The sequence below is a fragment of the Giraffa tippelskirchi genome, chromosome 2 (assembly GCF_054371585.1).
Source record: "Giraffa tippelskirchi isolate mGirTip1 chromosome 2, T2T-mGirTip1v1.2.pri, whole genome shotgun sequence".
Lineage (NCBI taxonomy): Eukaryota > Metazoa > Chordata > Mammalia > Artiodactyla > Giraffidae > Giraffa > Giraffa tippelskirchi.
In genome coordinates, this window is record NC_137276.1 from 190,906,547 (window position 1) to 190,930,688 (window position 24,142).

The 24,142-nt window shown below is 36.0% G+C and overlaps 2 protein-coding genes across 13 annotated transcripts in view; both read right to left on the reverse strand.

Moving 5' to 3' along the window:
- Positions 1 to 12,243, reverse strand: part of ARL6 (ARF like GTPase 6) — a 46,072-nt gene extending 33,829 nt beyond the window's left edge. For 3 of the 12 annotated variants that reach the window (XR_014077574.1, XM_081572594.1, XM_081572601.1), the window contains exons 1-5: positions 11,799 to 12,243; positions 8,895 to 8,998; positions 8,453 to 8,602; positions 477 to 538; positions 18 to 86 (exon numbers count right to left, since the gene is read on the reverse strand). Coding sequence is in view for 9 of the 12 variants with exons in the window: in XM_081572594.1 (XP_081428720.1) it covers positions 18 to 86; positions 477 to 538; positions 8,453 to 8,575 (254 nt within the window). In the remaining 3 variants the exon portion in view is untranslated. Of the gene's footprint in view, positions 1 to 17; positions 87 to 476; positions 539 to 1,975; positions 2,257 to 8,452; positions 8,603 to 8,894; positions 8,999 to 10,004; positions 10,118 to 10,204; positions 10,351 to 11,798 lie in introns of all 12 variants that reach the window. The other 9 variants (XR_014077575.1, XM_081572595.1, XM_081572598.1 and 6 more) reach the window with 8 other exon arrangements.
- Positions 11,799 to 24,142, reverse strand: part of EPHA6 (EPH receptor A6) — a 946,574-nt gene continuing 934,230 nt past the window's right edge. Inside the window, exon 20 of the mRNA XM_081572572.1 lies at positions 11,799 to 12,551. Coding sequence (XP_081428698.1) covers positions 12,308 to 12,551 — 244 coding nt within the window. The 3' untranslated portion in view covers positions 11,799 to 12,307. The remainder of the gene's footprint in view (positions 12,552 to 24,142) is intronic.

The window sequence follows — 24,142 nt, forward strand, 5'->3', positions numbered from 1 at the left end:
TTTGCAAACATACTTACTTATAATAGTGTTCCCAGAGATTTCTGTATCTTCCTTGACCTGACATGTCAAACACTGTAAAAGACAAACTATAAAACAAAACAAGCAACAACAAAAAATTACTACATTATAAGCTACTAAAACTTTAAATTGTTATCAAAGAAACCACCCTTGAGTATACAATGTTCAACTTGGGCCAGCTTTCAAGTACAAGTGCCACAGAATAAATTTTTTGAATATAAATATGATTTTATAATAGTAACATATAAAAAATATATTTTTCTTTGCTAGTGAAATTATAAGTTTATCTAAACTCTAAATTCTGAAGAATAATCCAGATAGTAGTGCAAATATTTTAATATCAGTGGGCTTCTAAAACAACAGATTCCTTTTTCTAAAAGTAGCAGGAATAACTAGATAGATCTAATACCATTTTTCACCCACAACTTCTTAATCACAAGTTTAGTAAAATGAATTACCTAGACGATTTGAATTTCTCTATGCTGAATCCTATTGTTGGAACTATATCTTGAGACTGAGCCTTTAAGAAAAGAGACAAAGTTTAGAAATTTGCAATTACCAAAGATGCGTTTTTCCTCAGGTTAAAAGAAAAGCACCCAGTTTTTCCAGTTCTAAAATCTACCACTAAGAAGATGAAAGGATTAAACAAAATTATAATTTTTGCAAGGAGATCATTGTGTGTGAATTCTTTATAGAAGTTTAAGGTTTACTAATTATAAATCTGCACAATGTGTGTCTTAATTCACATTTTTAGGCTTGGTGAAAGTTACCACAAACTTAAAATTAGTTTCACAAGTCTCTTTTAGCTCACATATAGGACTTCCTAATCTTGCATAATTATTGAGTTTGCAAATGCTACAGAGGGGCTTCCCAGGTGGCACTACTGGTAAAGAACCCATCTGCCAATGTAGGAGACATAAGAGACGTGGGTTCGATCCCTGGGTCGGAAAGACCCCCTGGAGGAGGGCATGGCAACCCACTCCAGTATTCTTGCCTGGAGAATCCCATGGATAGAGGAGCCTGGCAGGACACTGTCCATGAGGTTGCAGAGTCAGACATGACTGAAACGACTTAGCATGCAGGACGCGTGCTATAGAGGATTGTCTTCATGTCTAGATGGTGAATATAAATGGTCTCTGCTCTCATGGAATTTATAATCTAGAGAAGGTAAACAGCAATAAACAACTAAGATACCAATTGTGAACAGTGCTAAGTGCAATGAAAGGTGATTGAGGGTGGGAGGCAATGGGGTGGAGGAAGGTTAGTTTAGCAATACGCCTGTCTGATAGAGGTGACATCCCACCCAGTAAATGTTAAGAAGGGGAAAAGCTATGACAAGATCTGGGCAAAGAACAATCCAGTCAAAGGAAATAGCCACAGCAATGACTGCAAGGAAGGGAGGAACTCACCACTCAGGAAAAGTTGAAGGCCTGTACGTCTAAAATATATTTATTAAGGGAAAGACTATATGTAACCAAGTGAGAGAGGTGGGGCCATGGTGGAGATTGAGTGGAAAAGAGATTGCAAGAGTACAAGAGTATAATGGGAGACCTGCTGACATGATCCACAGGCAAGTAAAAGACCTTAAACTGACAAGTTAACTCATCAAATGCCTGTTAATACTTCTACCATCAAAACTTTCTCCTTTTGAATAAAAGTCCATTCACTTTCTGACCCAGATGCCTAGGAGTTATTCTTGACTCCTTTCTTTTTTTACATCCCCTATACAACAATTCTCTAAGCTTTTTTGATTCTGGCTCACTAACTTAGCTTAGGTCCTCATCATTTCTTGCTTCAAATTACTACAACAGCCTCCTGATTACTCCTAACTGCTAATACACCATCTAAACAAGTTACTTCTCTAAGCCTGAGTTTTCTTAAATGTAAAATATATCATTACTACCCTTAATTCCTAATGTATTCATGAGAATTAAGTAAGCTAATCGATGCAAAATACCAGTGTCTGGTCCATAGTAAACACTCAACAAATGGTTGTTATCATTGAGATTTACACTCTCACTGATTTCAGTTTTGTATCCCAGTCTTCTTCATACTGTCAAAAGTGTAACCTAAAAAAAAAATTCCCCTTTGAGTTCATCACGTTGCTGCTGCTAAGTCGCTTCAGTCGTGTCTGACTCTGTGCGATCCCATAGACGGCAGTTGCTTTTATGTAAAAAGAGGAGGAGTAGAGGGAAAATTGCTGCCTCACATCGTTATGTTCACTTTGGTAGTTTATTCCTGAAAATTTAAAATTCAAATGGAAAGACATAAGGTGAAAGGTCCCTGGAGCTTGGTCACCTTAATAGTAATGTTCTAGTGAAAAGACTTCCCAGAGCCGCCCTGGTTTTGGCTTTCTGAAATTTGTTTACTCGGCTTTCCCTTCCATTCTGTGAGCTGCCTGGTATTCTTACAAAAATCTCTCTCTTTATGTTAGACAGAATTTATTTCCTGTTACTCAGATTTTTACCTCATATCTTAGGGGTCCTTCACTGTATAACAAACTTTGGAATAAAGAGCTTCCTAATTTTTGTTGTCCTAAAATACAATACTGTTTTGATTTTATGAATTTTCATGTGCCAATGTGATAAAACCATCAGCTATTATTATTAGGAAAAAATAACAATAATAAAAAAAGTTGAACGTTTAAAGAAATCTCAGAAAATATAGCTCAAATAAGTAGCCTTGAACTATAATTCTAATCACTGAACTGTAATTAGAAATTGGCCTAGCCTGTAAATAACCAACCAGTTTCTTCACAAACTCTTTTTGTTTCCAGAGAAGCTACCCTCTAATTTGCTGTTTTAACAGGGATAAAATTAATCAACTTTCTTTTCTTTTCTTCACTTCTAAAGTTCTAGTGGAAGATAATTAGAAAGAAGAAACTCCACAAATTAATTAGGACAGGACAAGATATGTGAGCTGATACTTTCAGATTCAAGTGTGATTCATTTTCCTCTAAAGAATTCTGAAATAGTCTTCACTGATAAATTTCCCTCTGCTCTATTCAGGAACAAATACATTTGATGATTCTCTAAACTGGACAGGGGATGCTTACAAATCAAGGTAAGAGCACAGGAATTATTACCTAAGTGGATTAGGCCATCTGAGATAGCCCAGTAATAGACCAGTATCAGTAAGACGAGAACAAGGTTTCCAAGAGAGATCCTATTTGGTAAGTTTTCTTAAATCTGTTGAAAATGATATCCTTGGTATGATCAATAATCATTCCCTGCCCAAAAATGAAAATTAAAAAATCACCCATCAGTCCATTTGTACAAAAATACATTTAACTACTAAGAAATATTCCAGGTATTTGGGAAATCCCATGGAGAGGAGCCTGGTGGTGTACAGTCCATAGGGTTGCAAAGAGTCAGACGTGCCTTAGTGACTAAACATTATCGAACAATGTAAGATCTATGCTCTTATAAATTTAATTTTATGATGAAGAAAAATTTAATAAACAACTTATCAACTGAATATGTGAAGCAATTTCAGATTGTTTTAAATGTTAAGAATGTAAAACCGGATGACATGATAGAATGAGAGCATTTATGTTGGGGAATGGGGCAAAAGTTAGGATTTTAGAAGAAACATGTTAATAGAGCACATCTCTTAGTATGACACTAAGACCAGATTCTTGAAAAGTTATCAGGTTAAAATGTACCTCTTTTCTCTCCTCATCAGTTTAGAAAAGATCAGAAACCTTAACATATTAACAACAAATGAACATTAAGAGAGCTTAATATTAAAAACTAGTTTGGGCTCAGGAAGTATCTAGTTATCTAGAAACTGACTTCATCCCTCTGCAAAAAAGTATGAGACTATTTTACTATAAAATGAGATTTGTAATTTCTTTCAAGACGTTTCCTAATAAAGGATCATAGATTTCTATTCAGTTCAGTTCAGTTGCTCAGTAGTGTCCAACTCTTTGTGACCCCATGAACCGCAGCACTCCAGGCCTCCCTGTCCATCACCAACTCCCGGAGCCTACCCAAACTCATGTCCATTGAGTCGGTGATGCCATCCAACCATCTCATCCTCTGTTGTCCCCTTCTCCTCCCGCCTTCAATCTTACCCAGCATTAGGGTTTTTTCCAATGAGTCAGTTCTTCGCATCAGGTGGTCAAAGTATTGGAGTTTCAGCTTCAACATCAGTCCTTCCAATGAACACTCAGGACTGATCTCCTTTAGGATGGACTGGTTGGATCTCCTTGCAGTCCAAGGGACTCTCAAGAGTCTTCTCCAACACCACAGTTCAAAAGCATCAATTCTTTGGCCCTATATTTTCTTTATAGTTCAACTCTCATATCCATATGTGACTACTGGAAAAACCACAGCCTTGACTAGATGGACCTTTGTTGGCAAAGTAATGTCTCAGTTTTTTGATTTCTATTACTCACCTTAATTCATTAAAAATAATATTTCTCATAGTGGATATAAGCTCACAAGAGACTGTTTGTTCTTGGGTTCAAAGGTAGGGAGGAAGTAAGTGTTTTATCTGTGCCTGGGTGACAGGTTTTAGGGCTTTTAAGAAGTCCCATTTCAAGTGTCCTCTTGGCTATGATCACGAAGTTGTTTTTTAATTTTTTTTTTTTTAAGTAAAACAACTTATTCCGCTCTCAGAAGGTAGAGGTCAATTGTTCTGAGGAGACAGGATAGTTGCCTAAAGATAAAGGCTCAGGAAGTGGTGTCTGAAATTAGATGATCCCCTTAAAAATAGCCCTGGAGCTAGTCTAGGCTAGTTCCATAATTCACCAGTGGTAGCAGAGAGATGCGTATGCTGGAAAGCAAAAGATTAATTAAAAAGCCTCAGTAATTAGCTGCATGCCTACATGTTCCTGAGGACTCTCCCTGATTAGTATAGTGTGTTAGGCAGGGTCAGCAGGTCTTGCACAGAACTAGTCTGAAATTGGGATATTAGAATATTTTAAGATGGTAGACTGAGCTCAGGATGCCTCCTTCCCCTGCTGCCCCAAATGACCAATAATGTTTAGAGAAGAAAGCTGTTTCCATCCATATCCAAGAAGATTATTCCTATGGTAATAACCATGTCTTAGGACAGAAGATCACTATACTGTTGGGGATGATGGAAAGAGATAATGTAATTTCCATTTTGTTCTTTGAATGTCATTTCTGCCAATCTGAGTACAGTAGGCACCAGGGGGCTGGCACACTTTGGTACTATTAACTGTGGCTCTGGTTTTAATCATTTTGTACTTATTTGATACAACTTTTACAAAAAATTTACTTTTGAAGATATTCCTTGATGTAGAAAAAAATGGAAATATCTCCTATAGAATAGGATCTTACCTAAAGAACTTCCTTATAATCTTGCTCCCTTACACTAATAGGCTGCAGAAGTGCTGCACGTCACCAGCCACTAAGTTTCTTAATATTAGCCCAGGTTGATCTACTGACAGCCGAACCATCTGTGGAACTAATTATGGACCCAACCACAGCTGGGTATGGTTCTCTAAATTCAATCTGGATCCCACACAAGTGGGTAGGTTGCTATATCTTCTTCTTAAAGACTGTTAAAGAAATTTATTATAATCACCTCAGTTAGGAGACAGATTTTTTAACCTGTTCCTTTCCTTATTGGTGAAATATTTCCCCTGCTTTCATATAGAGAAGACTCCATTAAAATGACACTTCTAGCTACTCTATCTCTCCTCTCTAAATTTATTCCTCTTCATGGGTGGGGAGGACTTCTTTGATGTCTCAGTTTGTGAAATGGAAACAACATTCTTGGTTCTGCCTCTCTGTAATTGAGAGCCACATGTTTCTTGAAACCATGCATTCTCATCTGTTCTTAACCATGTAGTAAATCTAGACAAGCAGGATCTCTCCCTGAGGAGGAAGGCTTGAATTCTGGTACATGAACCATAACTCAAGAGAGTGTTAGCAAGTCCTCTGGCCAGACCTAAACCTTGCCCTCTAAAATTAAATTTTTCAATAAAACTGCTATTTTTTTTTTAATCTCTGACTTTAGCACATCTATTTCAGCTGATTTCCAATTTGATTGGGGAGCCCCTTAAAACACCTAAATTACCTTCCAACTCCATTTTCAACTTATCCCAGCTGCCTCAAACTAACTGCCGTCTGAAAATACACCAGTAGTTAGTTGTTTCACATGGCAAACTCTCCCATGTAGAAGAAGGGGATGATGACCGCAAGAAAAGAAATGATGGCATTTTTGTAATTTGAGAGCAATCTCAAACTAAACAGAAGTAAAACTGAAGCTGTTGGGAAAAAGGTGGTGGGGGACAGTAGGAGTTCTGATTCTGCCCAACCTGAAGCACTATTTGGAGGCAATGAAGTCCACCTTCAATTACCATACTTAGGAGCAATGCTTCCTACTATCCAGCCTGTCCGTCATTAAGAGCACCAGCTTCCTAATTTTGAACCACCTGCTCGATTTATATGCAGGCTATATATTTTTTCACTCAACATTTTCCACTGATTGACTAATGGTTTTTATCTAAATAAAAGTACTTACAACTGTCAATGTTAACTGTTTACCTCATATCCATTCTCCTGTTCTTTCATACTTTGTTGTTGTTTAGTCACTAAGTCATGTCTGACTCGTTGCAACCCTATGAAATGTAGTCTGCCAGGCTCCTCTGTCCATGGGGTTTCCCAGGCAAAAATACTGGAGTGGGTTGCCATTTCCTTCTCCATAGGACCTTAACAACCCAGGGATCAAACTCACTTCTCCTGCATTGGCAGGTGGGTTCTTTACCACTAAGCCACCAGGGAAGCCCCTCTTTCATACTTACAGGACCCCTATTACTAATGGAAGCAGCAATATGTCCTGCTTTAAAAAAAAAAAAAAATCCAGCCTCATTTACAGATGGGGTAGCCAGTGAGGTGAAAGAGTCATTAGTTGAGGCTTCCGAGTAAGCTCTTTAAAGAGGACTTATCTGGCAGGAAGACTTATTCTTTTGCCTTGTTCTTTTCTCACCTCTGCAACTTAGGATATAGATAGCATATTAAAAAGCAGAGACATTACTTTGCCAACAAAGGTCCATCTAGTCAAGGCTGTGGTTTTTCCAGTAGTTATGTATGGATATGAGAGTTGGACTATAAAGCAAGTATAGTGCCAAAGAACTGATGCTTTTGAACTGTGATGTTGGAGAAGACTCTTGAGAGTCCCTTGGACTGCAAGAAGATCCAACCAGTCCATCCTAAAGGAGATCAGTCTTGAGTGTTCATTGGAAGGACTGATGTTGAAGCTGAAACTCCAATACTCTGACCACCTGATGCGAAGAACTGATTCATTGGAAAAGACTCTGATGCTGGGAGAGATTGAAGGCGGGAGGAGAAGGGGAAGACAGAGGATGAGATGGTTGGGTGGCATCACCGACTCAATGGACATGAGTTTGGGTAGGCTCCGGGAGTTGGTGATGGACAGGGAGGCCTGGCTTGCTGCGGTCCATGGGGTCGCAAAGAGTCGGACATGACTGAGCGACTGAACTGAACTGAGGATAGTTAACTAAGATGGCCACGTGGAGATTCCGAGGACCCTGAAGAAAACCAGGCACTAAGGATAGCAGAGAAGAAAGATGGAAGATGCCTGGACCATGCAGCTGCCACACCAGCCCTAGAATATTTCTTCTGGACTTACTGAGATGACAGAAAAAGAAGCCTCCATCTTCAGTCCACTGTTATGTGGGTTTTCTTTATATACAGCAGAACCTGATTGTAGCTTATACTTCCCAGATAGCATAGTAGTAAAGAATTGGCCTTCCAATGCAGGAGGCACAAGAAGTTTGATCCCTGGGTGGGGAAGATCCCCTGGAGTAGGAAATGGCAACCAACTCCAGTATTCTTGCTTGGAAAATTCCATGGACAGAGGAGTCTGTCAGGCTACACTCCATGGGGTTGCAAAGAGTTGGACACGACTGGGCACACAGCACAACTGGGCAAACAACACAACATAACTCATTCATTATGTGGTGAATGTGCTAGCTTATATATATATTTCACTTATTTAAATAATACATTCATGTACTTATGACTTACATGACTTAAAGTCATCTTGCCTGCTACTACCGACATGCATGTAACACTCTTGGGAAACTGGCTAATTAACCATAGAATCTGTAAAAATGATTCACCTTTCCCTTTGTTTTGCTCCTCTTGTAAAGAGAGAGTCAAAACAAAGGCAATGCTACCTGAACATAAATTCAACAAATTTTTGAAGATCTTTTGCGAAAAAAGGCATTTGGAAAATATTCCAGTTTAAATAGTCAAGATTTACCTACATACCAGCATAAAATACACTGCACGTTATGGCTGGCTGATACTTATTACTTTACTAAAGGTATCACAAATTTAACAATGTGACAATGAAGTTACAATGACAAGCAAAATAATCCTCTATTAGCTTTCTTTAGCAGAAAATATATAATGTATCTAATAAATATACTTACATTTGAAGGTTTAAGTTTATTAATGATTGTTGTTTTGCCACTATTATCCAGCCCAAGGCACAAAACATGAACCTCCTTCTTTTTGAGGCCAAGCAAGCCTGAAAGTCTGTCTAGCAATCCCATAATGTGAGGCAAGGAGTCACAGATCAGCTGCAAGTCAGGGGAAAAAATATATATATATATTAACACAGGCACTTTAAATACAGAGAATATGAGCATATGTATCCCAAATTTTCAGAATTTAAAGTCAGTGATATTGTGAAAACCATGTCAATGTAGCTTTGCATTTAGTAAATAGAGTTTAAGCTGATTATCAGAAAGGAGTCTTAACTGAAATGCTGATTGGCAGCTAATAACCCCCAGCAACACAGAATAATGCCCTTGAAATAACTGTACATTTCTTATTGTAACTTATAATACTTAAGAACAAAATGTGGCTTACTTAGTATCCTATGGAGTCTACCATTTGTGATACTTGAGAATATCTGCAGCCTTTGCTGGAAATCTGGAAATGTATGGGCAGTGATGTTCATACGGAGCCTGCTGCTAAAATAGAAAGTAGAAGGCAGACCAGAATCACAAAAAAACTGAAATTTTGGGCTGCCTCGTTTGAGTCCACTGGTTAAATCTTTTTCTGAAGCTAACCCCATTGTTGCATTTGCAATAATATGAAGTAATAAATATTAAATTCACCATTGTTGCTTGCTGACTATATTCAATTTAGACAGAAACAAAAAATCCTAACTGATATATTTATCTTAATTTTCCCTTTGTCCTTACATATCTTGATATTTTTATAAGTCAACACAAATCCATTTGGGAAAGTTATGTATGAAACATACACACACAAACTGAACCTTAATACATTGTTTCTTTGAAATTATAACTTATATGAAATATCCTGTTAAGTATTTTTTTAAAAGAACTTTAACTAATGTACTAGTGAAGAATATGAGTGTAAATACCCATCTTACATTTTAATCTCCTTTACTCAAATACTATAAAAACTTCTTTGTTAATCTGTTCCTGAAATTAATTTGTTCCTGAAGTCCCTATTCATTTGTTTATCAATTCTTCCTTTGAAAAAAATCCTTCAAATGCAAACTTTCAAAAAAACTCTATCAGCAATGCAAATGTGTAAGTATTTTGATGTCAAGTAAAATTACTGATGACATATGGCTGGCTATGTGATAACTTTATGGCTATTCATACCCTTCCAAGGTACTGTTAGATTTAGACTTCAAATCTCCAAATGAAAATTCCCAAAGGTACTTCCTTTGGGTAAACCACCATCCCGGTCTCTCAAAACATTAATATGTGGTGGGAGAAGAGAGATACATACCCCTTTTGGCAGCCCTCCTCAACTGTGGCAGGGACTGCTACAGTAGTAACCACAATATACCTGTATTCCAAACATTTCCTATTACTTGCCAAAACACCATTTTCAAAGTTCTCTAAATACTAGTCTCATTTCTATCTAAGGTTCTAGAAACTTGCCATCTTACAGCTCCTTCAGTATTTTTTATTCCATACCAAAAAGGCAAGACCATACCTTGAAGGATGTGAGGATGTAGCAACTTGAAATAAGAAGTTTCCAAGACAACTACATGTGAAAGGAGGCTGCATCATCAGTTTCGGTTAGGCCCCTTCAGGGATCATTATGGACTGAAATTTCAAAACTGAAATTGGAAAATGATGTGCAGAAGGGAAGGTGCAGTGCCCTACCCAAACACAGGGCCACGGTTGTCTTACCCAAGGGATGGGTTTCGTTTCAGATACTCCACTTGTGCTGCTTGAATCGACTTTTCTCCTTGTGGTAGAGATTCAAATCTCACTCAATCCATTCGTTTAAATCTCAGCTTAAGGACAGGCATTTGTAGAATCTACTTTAAGTTAGCCTTTTGATATCATGAAACAATTCATACAGATCATTTTAATTTAAAGTAAATTTGCCATTACTCACTTTGCTATTAATTATACTAAGCATATTGATATAGCCTTTTATCTTGTTTTTCATTACTGATAGGATTTTGAATATTTTAAAAATATGACCACTTCTTGTATCATCCCCCTCTGAGCAGGGCATTGATTGTTAAAAGCCTGATATCTGAATATTTGTTTTATCACAGAACCTTGGATTTTGATTTTCCGTTCCCTTTTCCTGGATTATCAAACACCTGATGCTTGTCACTGAAATGCTTTGGGACACACAATTTAAAAGAGAAATCAGTTGTTCTAAAAGATATAATTACATTTATTGAAGTTGCTTTATAAACAACTATCATATAGCCTTATATATGCTTCTGTTTTTTAGTAATTATACATTTTTATAAATTTACTTTTTGCATGTATGAAATAAGGAAATAAAAGATAACAGTTTAAGTCACTCAGTATTCATTAGCCATGTCCTGGGTGCACAGGAGGAGATGCAATCAAAGTCCTATAGCCATGATTCTCAACCCTGGTTGCACACTGGAGTCAGCTAATTGGATTAGTATTTCTGAAGATGGAATCAGGGCACCTGTATTTTCAAGAACTACACAGTGTTTCTGGTGTAGAGTCACTATTGAGAATTTGAGGCTTTTAGAATAAAGTCTAAAATTTCATGCATAGCTTTTAAACTTGTACACAATTTGGCGCCAATCCACCTTTCCAGTTTCTTATCTTACCGTTTCCTCTCTCTGCACACCAGACAATCAAATTCCCTTAGCTGTTATCTGAGAAACAGCATTTTTTTTTTTTTTTTTTTTGGTCGCGCGCGGGGCAAGTGACGATCTTAGCTCCCCAACCAGGGATGGAAGCTGTGCCCCCTGCACTGGAAGCGCGGAGTCTCAACTACTGAACTGCCACTAAAGTCCCAGAAACTGCTTTCTAAAGGATTTTTTCAACTTGTTGCCAGAAAAATCCTGAAGAATTTGGATGCTATCCACAGTTAAGAGCTTGGAAGGTAGGCTACAGGGAGAGAGGAGTTGAGCAAAGGAAACACCATGACAGGTACTTTGTAACTCTATAAAAATGTTTTCAATGAGAATTACAGAACACCCTTCCTACCCCCAATAAACATTTTTAATCAGCTTTCAGTTTTTGATGGTGAAATTTCAATTACACTTTCTACACAGCAAACAAAAAGGCCCCAATTGGGCAGTGTTAAAACCATCCAATAAAACAAAAATTCACCCAGAGTAGTTCAGTGAGTTTTCTGAGCCACCAGCCCACTTTTTTTCTAGTCCTCACACATTAGAAACAACTACACGGAGTGAAAAACATGAGGAAGAGCAATTCTAAAACTGGTGGCTGCGGGGACTGCGGGCGGCTCTGGATACAAACATTAGGGTTGAGGAGATACCTGCTCTTTGCGGTTAGTCTTGTGGGCCCGGGAGCTGCTGAAGAACAGGAATGACCGCACTCGCTCGTCTCCGTCTCGGGGATGGGAATGTGGTGCGGGCGCTCTGGGTACCTTTCTCTCTAGGCCTCCACAGAAAGGATGCCTGGACCAGAGCAAAGCCGCCTCCACAAGTTAGGTAAAAGGGTAGCAGTCTCTTCCTCAGCCCAAGTATCAGTGGCTGGGCAGGCGCCTCGGTGCGTGGCGTTCCCCCGGCAACCGGAGGTTCTTCCGGTCCGGAGCCACGCCTCCTCAGAAGTCTCAGTGCGTCTGCCGCCGTGCTCCCGTTAAGGGATTGACGAGCTTCCCAAAATGCCTGAGGAACAGTGAGGAGTATTAAAGAAGTGTGAGCAAGGGTGACGGGTTGAACTGCCGCCTCTTAGCTAGGAACCTCGCAGCCCCCCTCTGTGGAGCATGATGGGAGTTGTAGGCGCGCGCACAGCCTGCTGGGAGGTGCTTGGCGTCGGCGTAGGCTAAGGGCTTTTCTCTTGGTACGCTCTCCCCGCCCTTTCGGGAATGTCAGTCTCAGGGATCAGCGCTCCCTGCGGCGTCGGGGGCACAGAGGAGTGTGGATCTCCGTCAAGCACGGGTGCAGTGTGGGGGCGACAACTGCAGGACCCGACTGTGCGCTGTAGGGCGAGGTGTGCGGGGGAATTGCCTCGTTGCCTGTCGCATCCACCCTCTTCCAGGCTCTGCGAGGCCTCAGGTCCAAGAGTCCTGGGGAAGCAAAAGTTCATGTGAGCAGGGAGAGGAGATAAACTCACAGGCATTTTTCGGCAAAGGAAGTCTGCCTGTAACGGGCTTTTGAGCTGTCTGATCTCTAGAGATTTCCATGAGGCATAATCTCTTATGATTAGATTACAGTCCCCAGAAGCAAATCGGCAGCTGGTTCGGAAAGGAGTCAGTAGTCTGAATGCTTAAAGTTAGCTACCCTCTTAAGTTGCTCTGGGGTTTTATAGTAATGGACTTCCCTTGTGGCTCAACTGGTAAAGAATCTACCTGCAATGGGAGAGACCTGGGTTTGATCTCTGGGTTGGGAAGATCCCTGGAGAAGGGAAAGGCCACCCACTCCAGTATTCTGGCCTGAAGAATTCGATGGATCCATGGGGTCGCAAAGAGTCGGACACGGCTGAGAGTCTTTCACTTTCACTTTAGCAAACTGATTCATCTCCTTTGTTAGCCATGAATATGAGATTATTTCCCCCCTCCAACTACCTCGTGTTATGTTTACTACCCTACCTGTTCTTTGGCTTTTCAATTATTTTCGCCTATTAAGTGGATTGCGTGTGTGCGTGCATGCTAAGTCGCTTCAGTCGTGTCCCACTCTGCGACCCCATGGACCATAACCTGCCAGGCTCTGTCCATGGGATTCTCCAGGCAGGAATACTGTAGTGGGTTGCCATTTCCTTCTCCAATTAAGTGAATTAAGAGAGTAAAAAAGAGACTAGAAGGAATTATACATTCATAAAAGTAACAATGGGAGAAAGGTTGTATTTGCATGATCATGAGGTGCTTTTTCTTTTTTTCAAAATTTTCAAATGTGATTCTGTTATTTTTACAATGGAAAAAAAATGTGGTTCTGGGCTAGCGACTCTGTTGAAAGACAAAAACTAATAAAACACAAAACCCCCAAAACCTATAGCTGCATATCCAAAAGAACTTACTGACCAAGTCCTTGGAAAAAATGGAGTATGGATATTTATTCTTCCTTATTGTGTGGCCTTAGGCCAAGTAACCCTGCTCTATTGTTGAGCTTCCTCACCTTCAAAAACATTATACAGCTCATTTGGTGGTTTTGAGGAATAAACAGGTAACAGAGGTATGTATGTTTGACACATAGTAGGTGTTCAATAAATAATTTCCTATCCACCTTTGTCCTGCAATTTTTATTATATGGATAAGATTTTTAAATGTGGTCCTTTAACTTCTGACTAAATAAATTTTACAGTAAGGTGTTGATTATTTTTCTGTGTGTCTGGATGTTGCAACTCACTTTGATAAAAGTTGGAAGTGAAGTGCTTACAGCCAGATTTTGACCTTTTTTTTTCTTAGAGCTAAGCAGAAATCTTGTTTCAGGAAACTATAGTGGACAGACTTAATTTTCCTGTTTGGAATTGATATTTTCTGCCTCTGGGTTGAGTTCTGTTTTTGATTGGTACAAAACATTTCGTGAAAACTGGAAATAAAATGGAGAGATAGGATATCCAACTTTTCAGTCAATTTAAGCAGATGACATAATTCTTCTGAAAAATGAGCTAAGTGAATTTGTAGGGTACATAATTCTCTCACAAAAATTTAGCTAAGTAAATAGTTATCTTAGATATTTGTAGTTGCTGTGTTGGCTTCTTATTATTAGAGTTGAAATAGTGGTATGAAACCCACAGTCTAGTCAATAATCTGGAAAATGCCAGTTTTGAAACTAACAACCTTAAAAAAAGTAAATATTCCATATGGTAGAATCTGCTGTTTTGGTGCTTTGCCAACCCAAACAGATCTCAACAATACACTCACAGTTCAGCATACAAATTGGTTTCACTTGATTTAAGAAGTTAGTTTGGCTCTCCTCATTTTATTATGAGAATGAGAAGCTTTAATAGTCATATTTAATTTTATGAGGGCTACTTAAGATACCTGTTTAAGGAAAGAAAATTTCAAGTACTCTGCTGCTGCTAAGTCACTTCAGCTGTGCCCAACTCTGTGCGACCCATAGACAGCAGCCCACCAGGCTCCCCAGTCCCTGGGATTCTCCAGGCAAGAATACTGGAATGGGTTGCCATTTCCTTCTCCAATGCATGAAAGTGAAAAGTGAAAGTGAAGTCGCTCAGTCGTGTCCGACTCTTAGCGACCTCATGGACTGCAGCCTACCAGGCTCCTCCATCCATGGGATTTTCCAGGCAAGAGTACTGGAGTGGTGTGCCATTGCCTTCAAGTACTCTATTACCAGATAAATTTCATACTGGCTTTTGGAACTGTATAGAAAAATTCTAAATGAGAGAAGAGTGAGATATGATGAATACAGCTCTATTATGATTAATTCATGATACTTTTAATGTCTTTTCCTATGAACAATTTTAAAAAATACAGAAAATCCATGATTTGCAATTTACTGGAAGTTTTTGGAATGAATGTTGGTGGTCTAAAGCTGTAACAGTTGTACATTATTTGTATCTTTTGGTCATCTGCAATTTGTGTACAATATTAACTATGCAATGAGCATTTATTTGAATCTCACAAAATGTTTGCTGATATAAAATCACTACAAAAGTATGTACTAAGTATTTAAAGTGATTTATGTGACTTTCTTCCCTGGTAGTTCTGATGGTAAAGAGTCCACCTGCAATTCATAAGACCCAGGTTCAATCCCTGGGTTGGGAAGATAACCTGGAGAAGGGAATGGCAACCCACTCCAGTATTCTTGCCTGGCAAATCCCAAGACAGAGGAGCCTCGCAGGCTATACAGTCCATGGGGTCACAAAGGGTAGACACAACTGAGCAACTAACACACACACACGTGAATTTATGTCTTGATCTTAATATTATTTTGAAAGATTACAGCTGTGATTTTGTCTTCAAAATTACTAATATATCTAAAGAGCATCTAGATTTAATAGATGAAAAGAAAAGTTATATTAAATAATGATCAATACAATAATACAAAGGCCACAAAGTCAACCACCAAAACTGTAACTTTTATTTGCTAATAGATATTTTAATAAACAGGCTTACTCCATCTGTAAGACCCTGATAATGCCTCTTAGGAAATCATAGAAAAATAAAATACAGTAATTAGTAATTTGTACTTTGTACAAAAATCTTATTATGTTGCTCAGCAGATAGATTTGCTAAACACCATATTCTTTCAGCAAGTAGATAGATGACATATGTAATGTAATTCACCACGAACAATCCCTCATTGAGAGCTGAGCATTCTAAAACACTATAACTTGTAAGCATGCCAGCACATGAAAATTTACATGAAACATATTACAGTAGATTTTTATAAGATGAAAACAATACCACCTTCAAGTAAGTTTGGATTACTTCACTGTCATAGTGAAGGAGATAATAGGTAGGACTGAAGTTCTATAGTTTACTCCCTCTTACTGTGTTTATCTTTCTACCGTGTTGTGATGCAACCAGTAAAGAGAACCTGAGTGGAAGGCATATACTGAAGCTCTAAACAGTGATATAATACCACGGAGAAAAAATGATGCAGTGGTGCTGTACTTCCTTATTCCCACAAACAGATCTTTTCTTTTTGCAAGAGAAAATGGGTACAGTGCTAAATCTGCAATTAATGATAAATAACTTTATGACAAGTTACAAAGAAATACATTTTAAAAATCATTCATGCTTACAGGAAGGAAAAATGTTTTCAGCTGCAGTTTTTCATTTATTACTCTATGAGGGATTAAATGTCTCAACCTAGACAGATGTTATCTAGGCATTTAATATAAATGTACTATTTAGTATTTAATAAACTTTTTAGGATTTGTGTTACAAAGATTTTTATAACTTTTAAATTTTTGAATACACTGCAACTGTCAAATCTACCATTTAATATTGGACAAGGCCATTTAAATATTAAGTGTTTAATCAAATACATATTTGTAAGTACACACATATATTTTTGGCTATGCTAAAACAGAAAAAAATAGATAATCTTATTCCATTATTCACAATCTAATTTTACATAAAATCCAAAGAATTATTATGCACGTATAAATTCCAACACACTGAATCACATAAGGTCTATCCAGAAATAAAGCTGCAAGCATAATGAAAAAATCACACCCCTGCAATAGGATCAGAGAGAGGGCACAATGAAAAAATAACCATATAGCCCATGTGTTTCTCCTAAATGTAGATGTTTTTATGTGAAAACAAAATAAAAGTATTGTTTCACCAAAAGATTAGAGCCTAACTACCTTTTTTTAAAAAAAATTCAGATGGCGTGTCAAACCCTCTCAAAATAGTGTTTTGAGAAAATTGACTGCTTCAATGTACAATACACATCTTTTAGGATTAAACTAATTTTTATAGACTTTGAATTAGAATAGCTACATGATGTTTCTTTTACTGTAATAAACAAAAATAAAACATGAAGAGTATCTCTGACATTGACAAGTCCTCAGTTTCTACATTATGGAAAAAGGACTCTGTTATCAGCATCTTTGGAAAACTCAGAATTCAGTTTCAAGTCTTCCAAGTAAGATGTCTTAAAAATATTTAGTAAAAATGGCTTTAAAATATTTTATTCAATAGGTCTTTTTCCTGTGGTGTATTATGTACAAATACCCATTGCCTATGTTTATATATGCATGTATATGTGTATATAAATGGCTGTGTGTGTTTCCCCTTTAGAACTACTAACACATCTCTCCTTCAGCCTTTACTCCTTTCCCACTCCCCATATTGAATTTTATCTCCTCTTGGTAAAATGCAACTACTCACATAGTAACATACTTACCTTTCTATCTGTCTATCTTTCAATCTGTCTGCATATCACACACTCTTCCTTCCCTCCCATTTTGGTTCTTTGTGTCTCCTCATATCAAAAACTAACCTTCCTACTTATGCCACAAATCCTAATCTACCTCTCAAAGCCATTTCTAATTAAATCCTCTCTTCCATAATGTTTCCCACTTTCTACCAGATCACTCTCATTAGTGTATAATTACGCATTCTTTCTCTAAACACACACACACACACACCCCCACCACTCTTGACCCTACATCTACTTCCAATTACTCAGCTACTGCCTATTTCTGTTGCTTTCTTATGGTAAAATTTCTTGAAAGAGTTGTTTATAGATACTGACTCCATCTTTCCTAAAGTATCTTCTAATCCACTTCAAGCAGGCTTTAATTTCACTACTTCAAAGAGATTGTCCTTGTCAAAATCATTAGTAACTTCCATGTTCCTAAGCCCCATGGCCATTTCTTTATTCTAAACTTGACTTCTTAAAGCATTTAATTCATATGGCCAATTGGGTTTTTTGTTCTCTACCTTACCTTATACTCCTCAGGGTCCTCTGCTGGTTTCTAATTCTCCACTTAACTTTTACATTGATACTACCTGGATCTCAATCAAGGCCTACTTATCTTACAGGCTTTTCTTAGGTGATTTAAAAACCTTACATACTATGTATATACTGATGACTTTTAAATCTTGATGTCGAGCCCTGATTGCTCCTTGGAACACTTATGTACAACTGTCTTGATATCTCCATTTGAATACTTAACAGGCATCTCAGGCATTACATGGCTAAAACTAAACTCCTGATTTTTTCCCTCCAAACCTGCTTCTCTTGCACCACCCCTGACTATGTTTCTTATTTTCCAAATGTAGAGTTTATCTTTGATTTTTCTCTCTTCATTTCTCGGCCCAATCCATTAGCATGCTCTGTCTTTAAAATATCCAATATCCATCTGCCTCTCTCCATCTTCACTACTTCTACTCTAACTTAAAGTTACCATTTTTCTTTTTCTTTTTTTGCTTAAACTATTTCAGTAGCCTCATAAATGTTCTTTGACCTCCATCTTGTTTTTGCCTCTCTTTGGCTCATAAACTGTGTACCAAGCACACCGTTCTCTCTACCCACAAACACTCCAAACTCACACATTAAATTGTTCCTTCTACTTGGAATTTCCCCAGATTTTTTCATGACTTGTTTCTTCATGATTTTCAGATATTGGGTTAAATATCACATCCACATTCAGAGAAGATTTCCCTTAACCTCTTAATAGAAGAAGCCACAGTCATGCTATGTAACAATATTAATTTAATTTTCAGCACAGCACTTATCAGTACTTCTTCATTGTATCTTTACCATTAGGTCAATCCCATGAGACAGGGGCTTTTGCTTGTCTTGGTTACTTTGTGTCCTCCACATTTAGAATAGGACACTGGTACAAGATAGTGTTTAATAAACGTTAGTTAATGAACAAATGGACTTATGGATAAATATATATTTAAAGGACATCAGTATATATGTATATATACTATTTTTAAAATTAAGAATTATACAGTTTTGGACTAGCAAACAGACATGATTTACTTTAATTTTGTTTGTCTATTTGTTTGTTATATCTGTTCTCCATGGTATAAATAGCTTTAATCGGACAAATCATTATTTTTTGCTATTCTTTATATTACACTACAGATATCTATTTCATTCAATGGTAGAGTGATCAAGATTGTAAGGTGAGGAAGGAAATGTTTTGCTTTCTCAAAGGAATTTTTGGAGGCTCTGAAGAAAATAAGCAATTGATGCAAAATTGGAAGGGTTTTACCTTTTTTTTTGAAGTATTCCATTTAGGGAAATTTAAAAAATTGAATAAGAGTAAACAGTGGAAAATAACTATAAAAATATATGGTCACTATTTTGAATATACAAAGTATAATGGAAGACTTTCTTTTTGTATTTCCATTCATGAGAAAATAAAAGTGTTTGCTTTCTTCAGCAGACTTTATGGAGTATATGACCAAATTTGTATAAAAGAAGAGTAAAACTTAAAAAATAATAACTTCTAGACACTATGTTATGTTTTTTGGCTTCAACTTTTCTGAGAATTGGGAAGCTACAATCAATATTAGAGAGACTGAATGTAAATATAATATACAAAGCAATTCTTTTTTTTTAATACTTAAAATAACTGAAAAGAGAAGGCAATCTCCTTGAAAGAATATAAGCATTTAGAGGTCATAAGATATAATGTACAACTAATACATAGGTATCATATTTTTTAAACATTTAAGACTACGTGTAAAAAGTACTTATTTACATTTTACACATAATCTTATACACTTATATGTATCTATATATAAAAGCATAAATTGATTCTAAAAGGCTACCCTTTCAACTCAGTTATTTTTACCTGCACCTTATATACACTGTTTTTACATTTAATAAAGCACAAGAAAAATCTTGTCATTATTAATAGGAGTGAATCATTAATAACTATAAAGTGCTTTGACCGTCTGAGATGCAATTTTGCAGGGTAAATTCTTTAATTATATACAAAATAGTTCTTTAGAAATCAAAAGGACTATTAATATGGAAATGCTGATAATATTGATCATTTGGTCTATTAATAAACTTACACATAAATTTAAGTTTTTGATATTTTGGAAAGATTTCTAACTGTATATAGTAATACATATTTTAACAATTATCAGTGAACATATTTATATTAGAGTCTCATCCTCAAAAGGGATTTTAGTTTCAAAATTACCAGTAAGAGTAACATGACAATAATTTTCATTCACTGTTTTCTATTAATTTTTTGCTTGCTTTTTAAAATGGGAGCATTAATAGTTATATCACAAACTCCTCTTTGTATTACCTTTTTGTATTTTCCTCAGTTTTAATGGAATTTGGTCCATTTTCATATTCAGAATTCATGCTCTGTCTCTGATTTTTAAAAAAATAAGGTTATTATAGAAGGTATGACTAACATTGTAGGAAACATGGACTATTAATTAACAATTATTCCATCAAAAGTCAAAATTAAGCTGTCAAAGCTTATTCTGCATATAAAATTAAAACGAAGTATAGTTTGTGAAAAATGTGCAAAGGTATTCAAGTTTCCAATAATACACTCTAAAGAAAAAGTATGATTAACAAAATGATTAATAATATATCATAAATAAAGCACATATAGTTATCTTTAAAATCTACTCTCACTTGTATTCATGTTAGTTAGGAATGCTCAGGTATTGTGCCTTTCCAAAAAACAAATGCTCCCATTTCACATTTTGATTTTTTTCCCTTGGAGACCTAAAACACTTAAAATTATGTCAAAATTCTATTTCTGTAAGAAGAAAATGAGATTTTTGCATTGTATAAATATATTAATACAATTTTCTTTAAATACATATATATGGCATAGGAAGAACAACATCAAATTAAAGCAAATTAAACACTTCAATAACAAACATTTATGCATGTTAAACCTTATTTTCCAAGCAGTACAGACATTTAAAAAAGCCTCAATCAGTCTTTATTTTTATATTGTCCATGAAAATTCAGTGTTGTTTTAAAGATACTTTTGAATTTACTGCAATAGTAACTCTAGATAAAATACCAATGGATTTTCAAACAAATTGGTTTTAACAATGCTCACATCAGTCACACTGACAAAAATAGCTTGTTAAGTTACAAGTCTGTTAGCAAAAGATTGGTCATTGATTTTGTCATCGAGTTTCTAAAGACCACACGTTTAAGCAGATTTATTTAAGTAGTAATATGTGACAATAAATAAAACATGTACAGTTAAATAAAAACTTCATTACAACTTTAATAATAATACTGAGTAAATAATTCTCAAGAGTGCAACAATTATATTTTATATGACAAATGAAGTGATGGTAATTATGGCTTCTCTCTGAGTGAAGATGTGTTTAAGTGAAAATTTAAGAAAAGCAATTTCTATTTAAATGCATATATTTCATTCTACAATTACTAAATGTGGAAGAGAGACTTTTGAATTATTATAAAAGCAACAGAATATGACATTCTAAGTTAGGTAAAAACCTTTAAAGTGTATTGTTTATTTATTTTTATGATTTAGCGCTATTCACTCCATCTATCATGATTTCAAAAAATTAAATGATATTTGGTCTTTCTAGAACAAAGGTAAATTAAGACTGTTCCAAGGACAATGATCTATAAACATAGAAAAACTAGTATAGAAATGTTCACATCGACACTGCTTGTCATATTTAACTCATGAAAACAATGACATCTATCTACAAAGTTAATAATGCCTAAACATAAAATTTGATTTAGATATATGAAAAATGAAGGTTCTCATGTCCTTGGAGTTTTCTTCATAATAATGTATTATTTTGGAATACGGACAGTTCTCTCTTCAGCGAGGGCTAATGAGATGGAGATTCTGATGCTAACTAAATAAGAATCCCGAAGTAAGGTTGTCCTCCTTATATTATTTTGTTGAACACCTTAAAGTCATATCTCAGTTGTTCTGATTTACAGTTTGAGTTATTATCTTAACCAAAAGTAAGTTTATCATGACAAATTAAAGATTAGCCTGAGGTTACAAATAGTGAAGAAATATGGATGAGAACAAAGCTTTACTTGAGAGAAAAATTTCAATAATTCTGATACTTTTCTAATTTATAACTCCCAGGAAATTATGTTAATCTGTATTTTGCTTTCTAAATGAAAGTAGATACCACATCTTTATATATAATACATTTAAAAGCGATCTTTCATCCTCATCTGTCAGGTAATTTTCTTTTAATGCTTTTGTATTCTTAAGGATTAATTAGCTCTAAAAGATAGTCAAATTCTTCTTTGAGATTTTCCCCTTTAAAAGAAACAAATCAAAAGTTCTTTTAAGAATATAGAGATTTGGTAATTCTAATAAACCAGTGTGGAAATTCAAGCAAAAACCTTCTTTATTTTGTTTACAAAGAAACTTTGCTTTCAACGCACAAGTGCAAAAATATAATAAAATGGAGGTGACTTGGTACTATTAAGATAAAATCAACATTTTGTGTTTTTAAAAGATGAAATTTATTTTTCTTTTCTAAAAGATGAAATTTATTTTTTAGTAGTGCTTTGCTGCCTGTAGTAATTGAAAAGCTTACTTTTCATTTTTTGTTTCACTTTTAAATAAAGTAATTTTGAATCAACATTGATAGGCTAAAATTAACCTTCAAATCTATTCATGTACTGTTAAAAACTTCATTACAACTTTAAAAATATTACTGAATAAATAATTTTAAAGAGAGCAACAATTATACTTTATATGAAAAGTGAAGTAATATAATTAATTCTGGCTTCTCTCTAAGTTGCCAATGCCAAGAGGATTTTGTTACCTCTTTTGAATTAAGAGCAAATAACCTAAGTCTTCCAATGTAAATATCCTTTTTTAAACATTTTATATAAATCCATCATTAATTTGAAATTCTAATTATTAATCAGAAGAAAGAGGCTTTGTTAAAACTACATTCTAATGACCTGCATTTTCCTCTGGATCTTGTCTTTTCTCTCAGGATACATGTATATCATGTCACATCCTCTTATAACGTACAAAACATACATTTTATCTTAAGAAATCTTTGAAACACTTGCCTAATACTTGTCTTTTTAAGGGAATAGTAAGAGAAGGATGCGGCATTTACTCTTCTGAAATGTAAGATTTTTCTTTTCCTTTATTTCATCTAGTAATATGTTAGCTCTGGTTGTGAGTAATCATTTCTTTCCTTTGTTAAATATGTGCTGGGCCATGCTTAGTCGCTCAGTCATGTCCGAATCTTTGAGACCCCATGGCCTGCAGCCTGCCAGGTTCCTCTGTCCATGGGATTTCCCAGGCAAAGATACTGGAGTGGGTTGCCATTCCCTTCTCCACGGGGCCTTCCCAACCCAGGTCTCCTGCACTGCAGGCAGATTCTTTACCAGCTGAGCCACTAGGGAAGCCCTTTGTTAAATATATCATGTTGGAAAGAATTTTATGCAACCACTGCATTTCCTAGGGCCAGTGAACTGGCTTGCGCAGGAGAGTACCCCAGCATTGTTTTTGAAAAATGGTTGATGTTTTCTAACTGGAGGCACCTTTGAGGTAGTGAGTCTACACATGAACTGAGATGTCTGCCACAAGACAGTGGCAGTATGTGACTCCTGAGGACGGTCAACTGGTAGCTAACAAGAGAGACTGTCTTAGAGAATCAAACAAGTGTGCTCCCTTCTGTCAGAGGAAGTGTGGAGGCGTCTATGAAAAAATTTGAGGTCCAAAATATCACCTTCCATAGGGACTGCAAATCCAATTGCAAATAAACAAGGTTTTATTTATTTAATGTATTTTTGTTCTATGGAAAGAACTAAGTGACATGGAAATGACAGCAAAGATGGCAGATAGGCTCTAAGTTTTAAGCTTAAGAGATACTTAGAGGTAAGGACAGTACAGTCAAACTCATATTTGCCATAAAATTTTATGCATGTAAGAGACACCTTGTAGATATTTGTTAAACTGAACTGTAGTTTACACTGCCTTTATTGAACATTATTATAAAAAGTGAAAATCTTTTGAAAAGGCTGATCATAAAAACAAAAAATTGGATGACTTCAGTGTCCTGTGTTCTAATGGAAGAACACCATCAATCTACCTTTTGGAGTCTTCATACAAAAAGAATTAAAATATTTTCAGATTGAATGTGAATATGAGTCTTTTCTACTAAATGGAATTTGAGCTTGGAAAAGTTGAAGTGATGATACTAAAAGAAGTGATTACACCTGCTTCTAATATCTTTATTATATAAAGATATATACTAACTGTGAG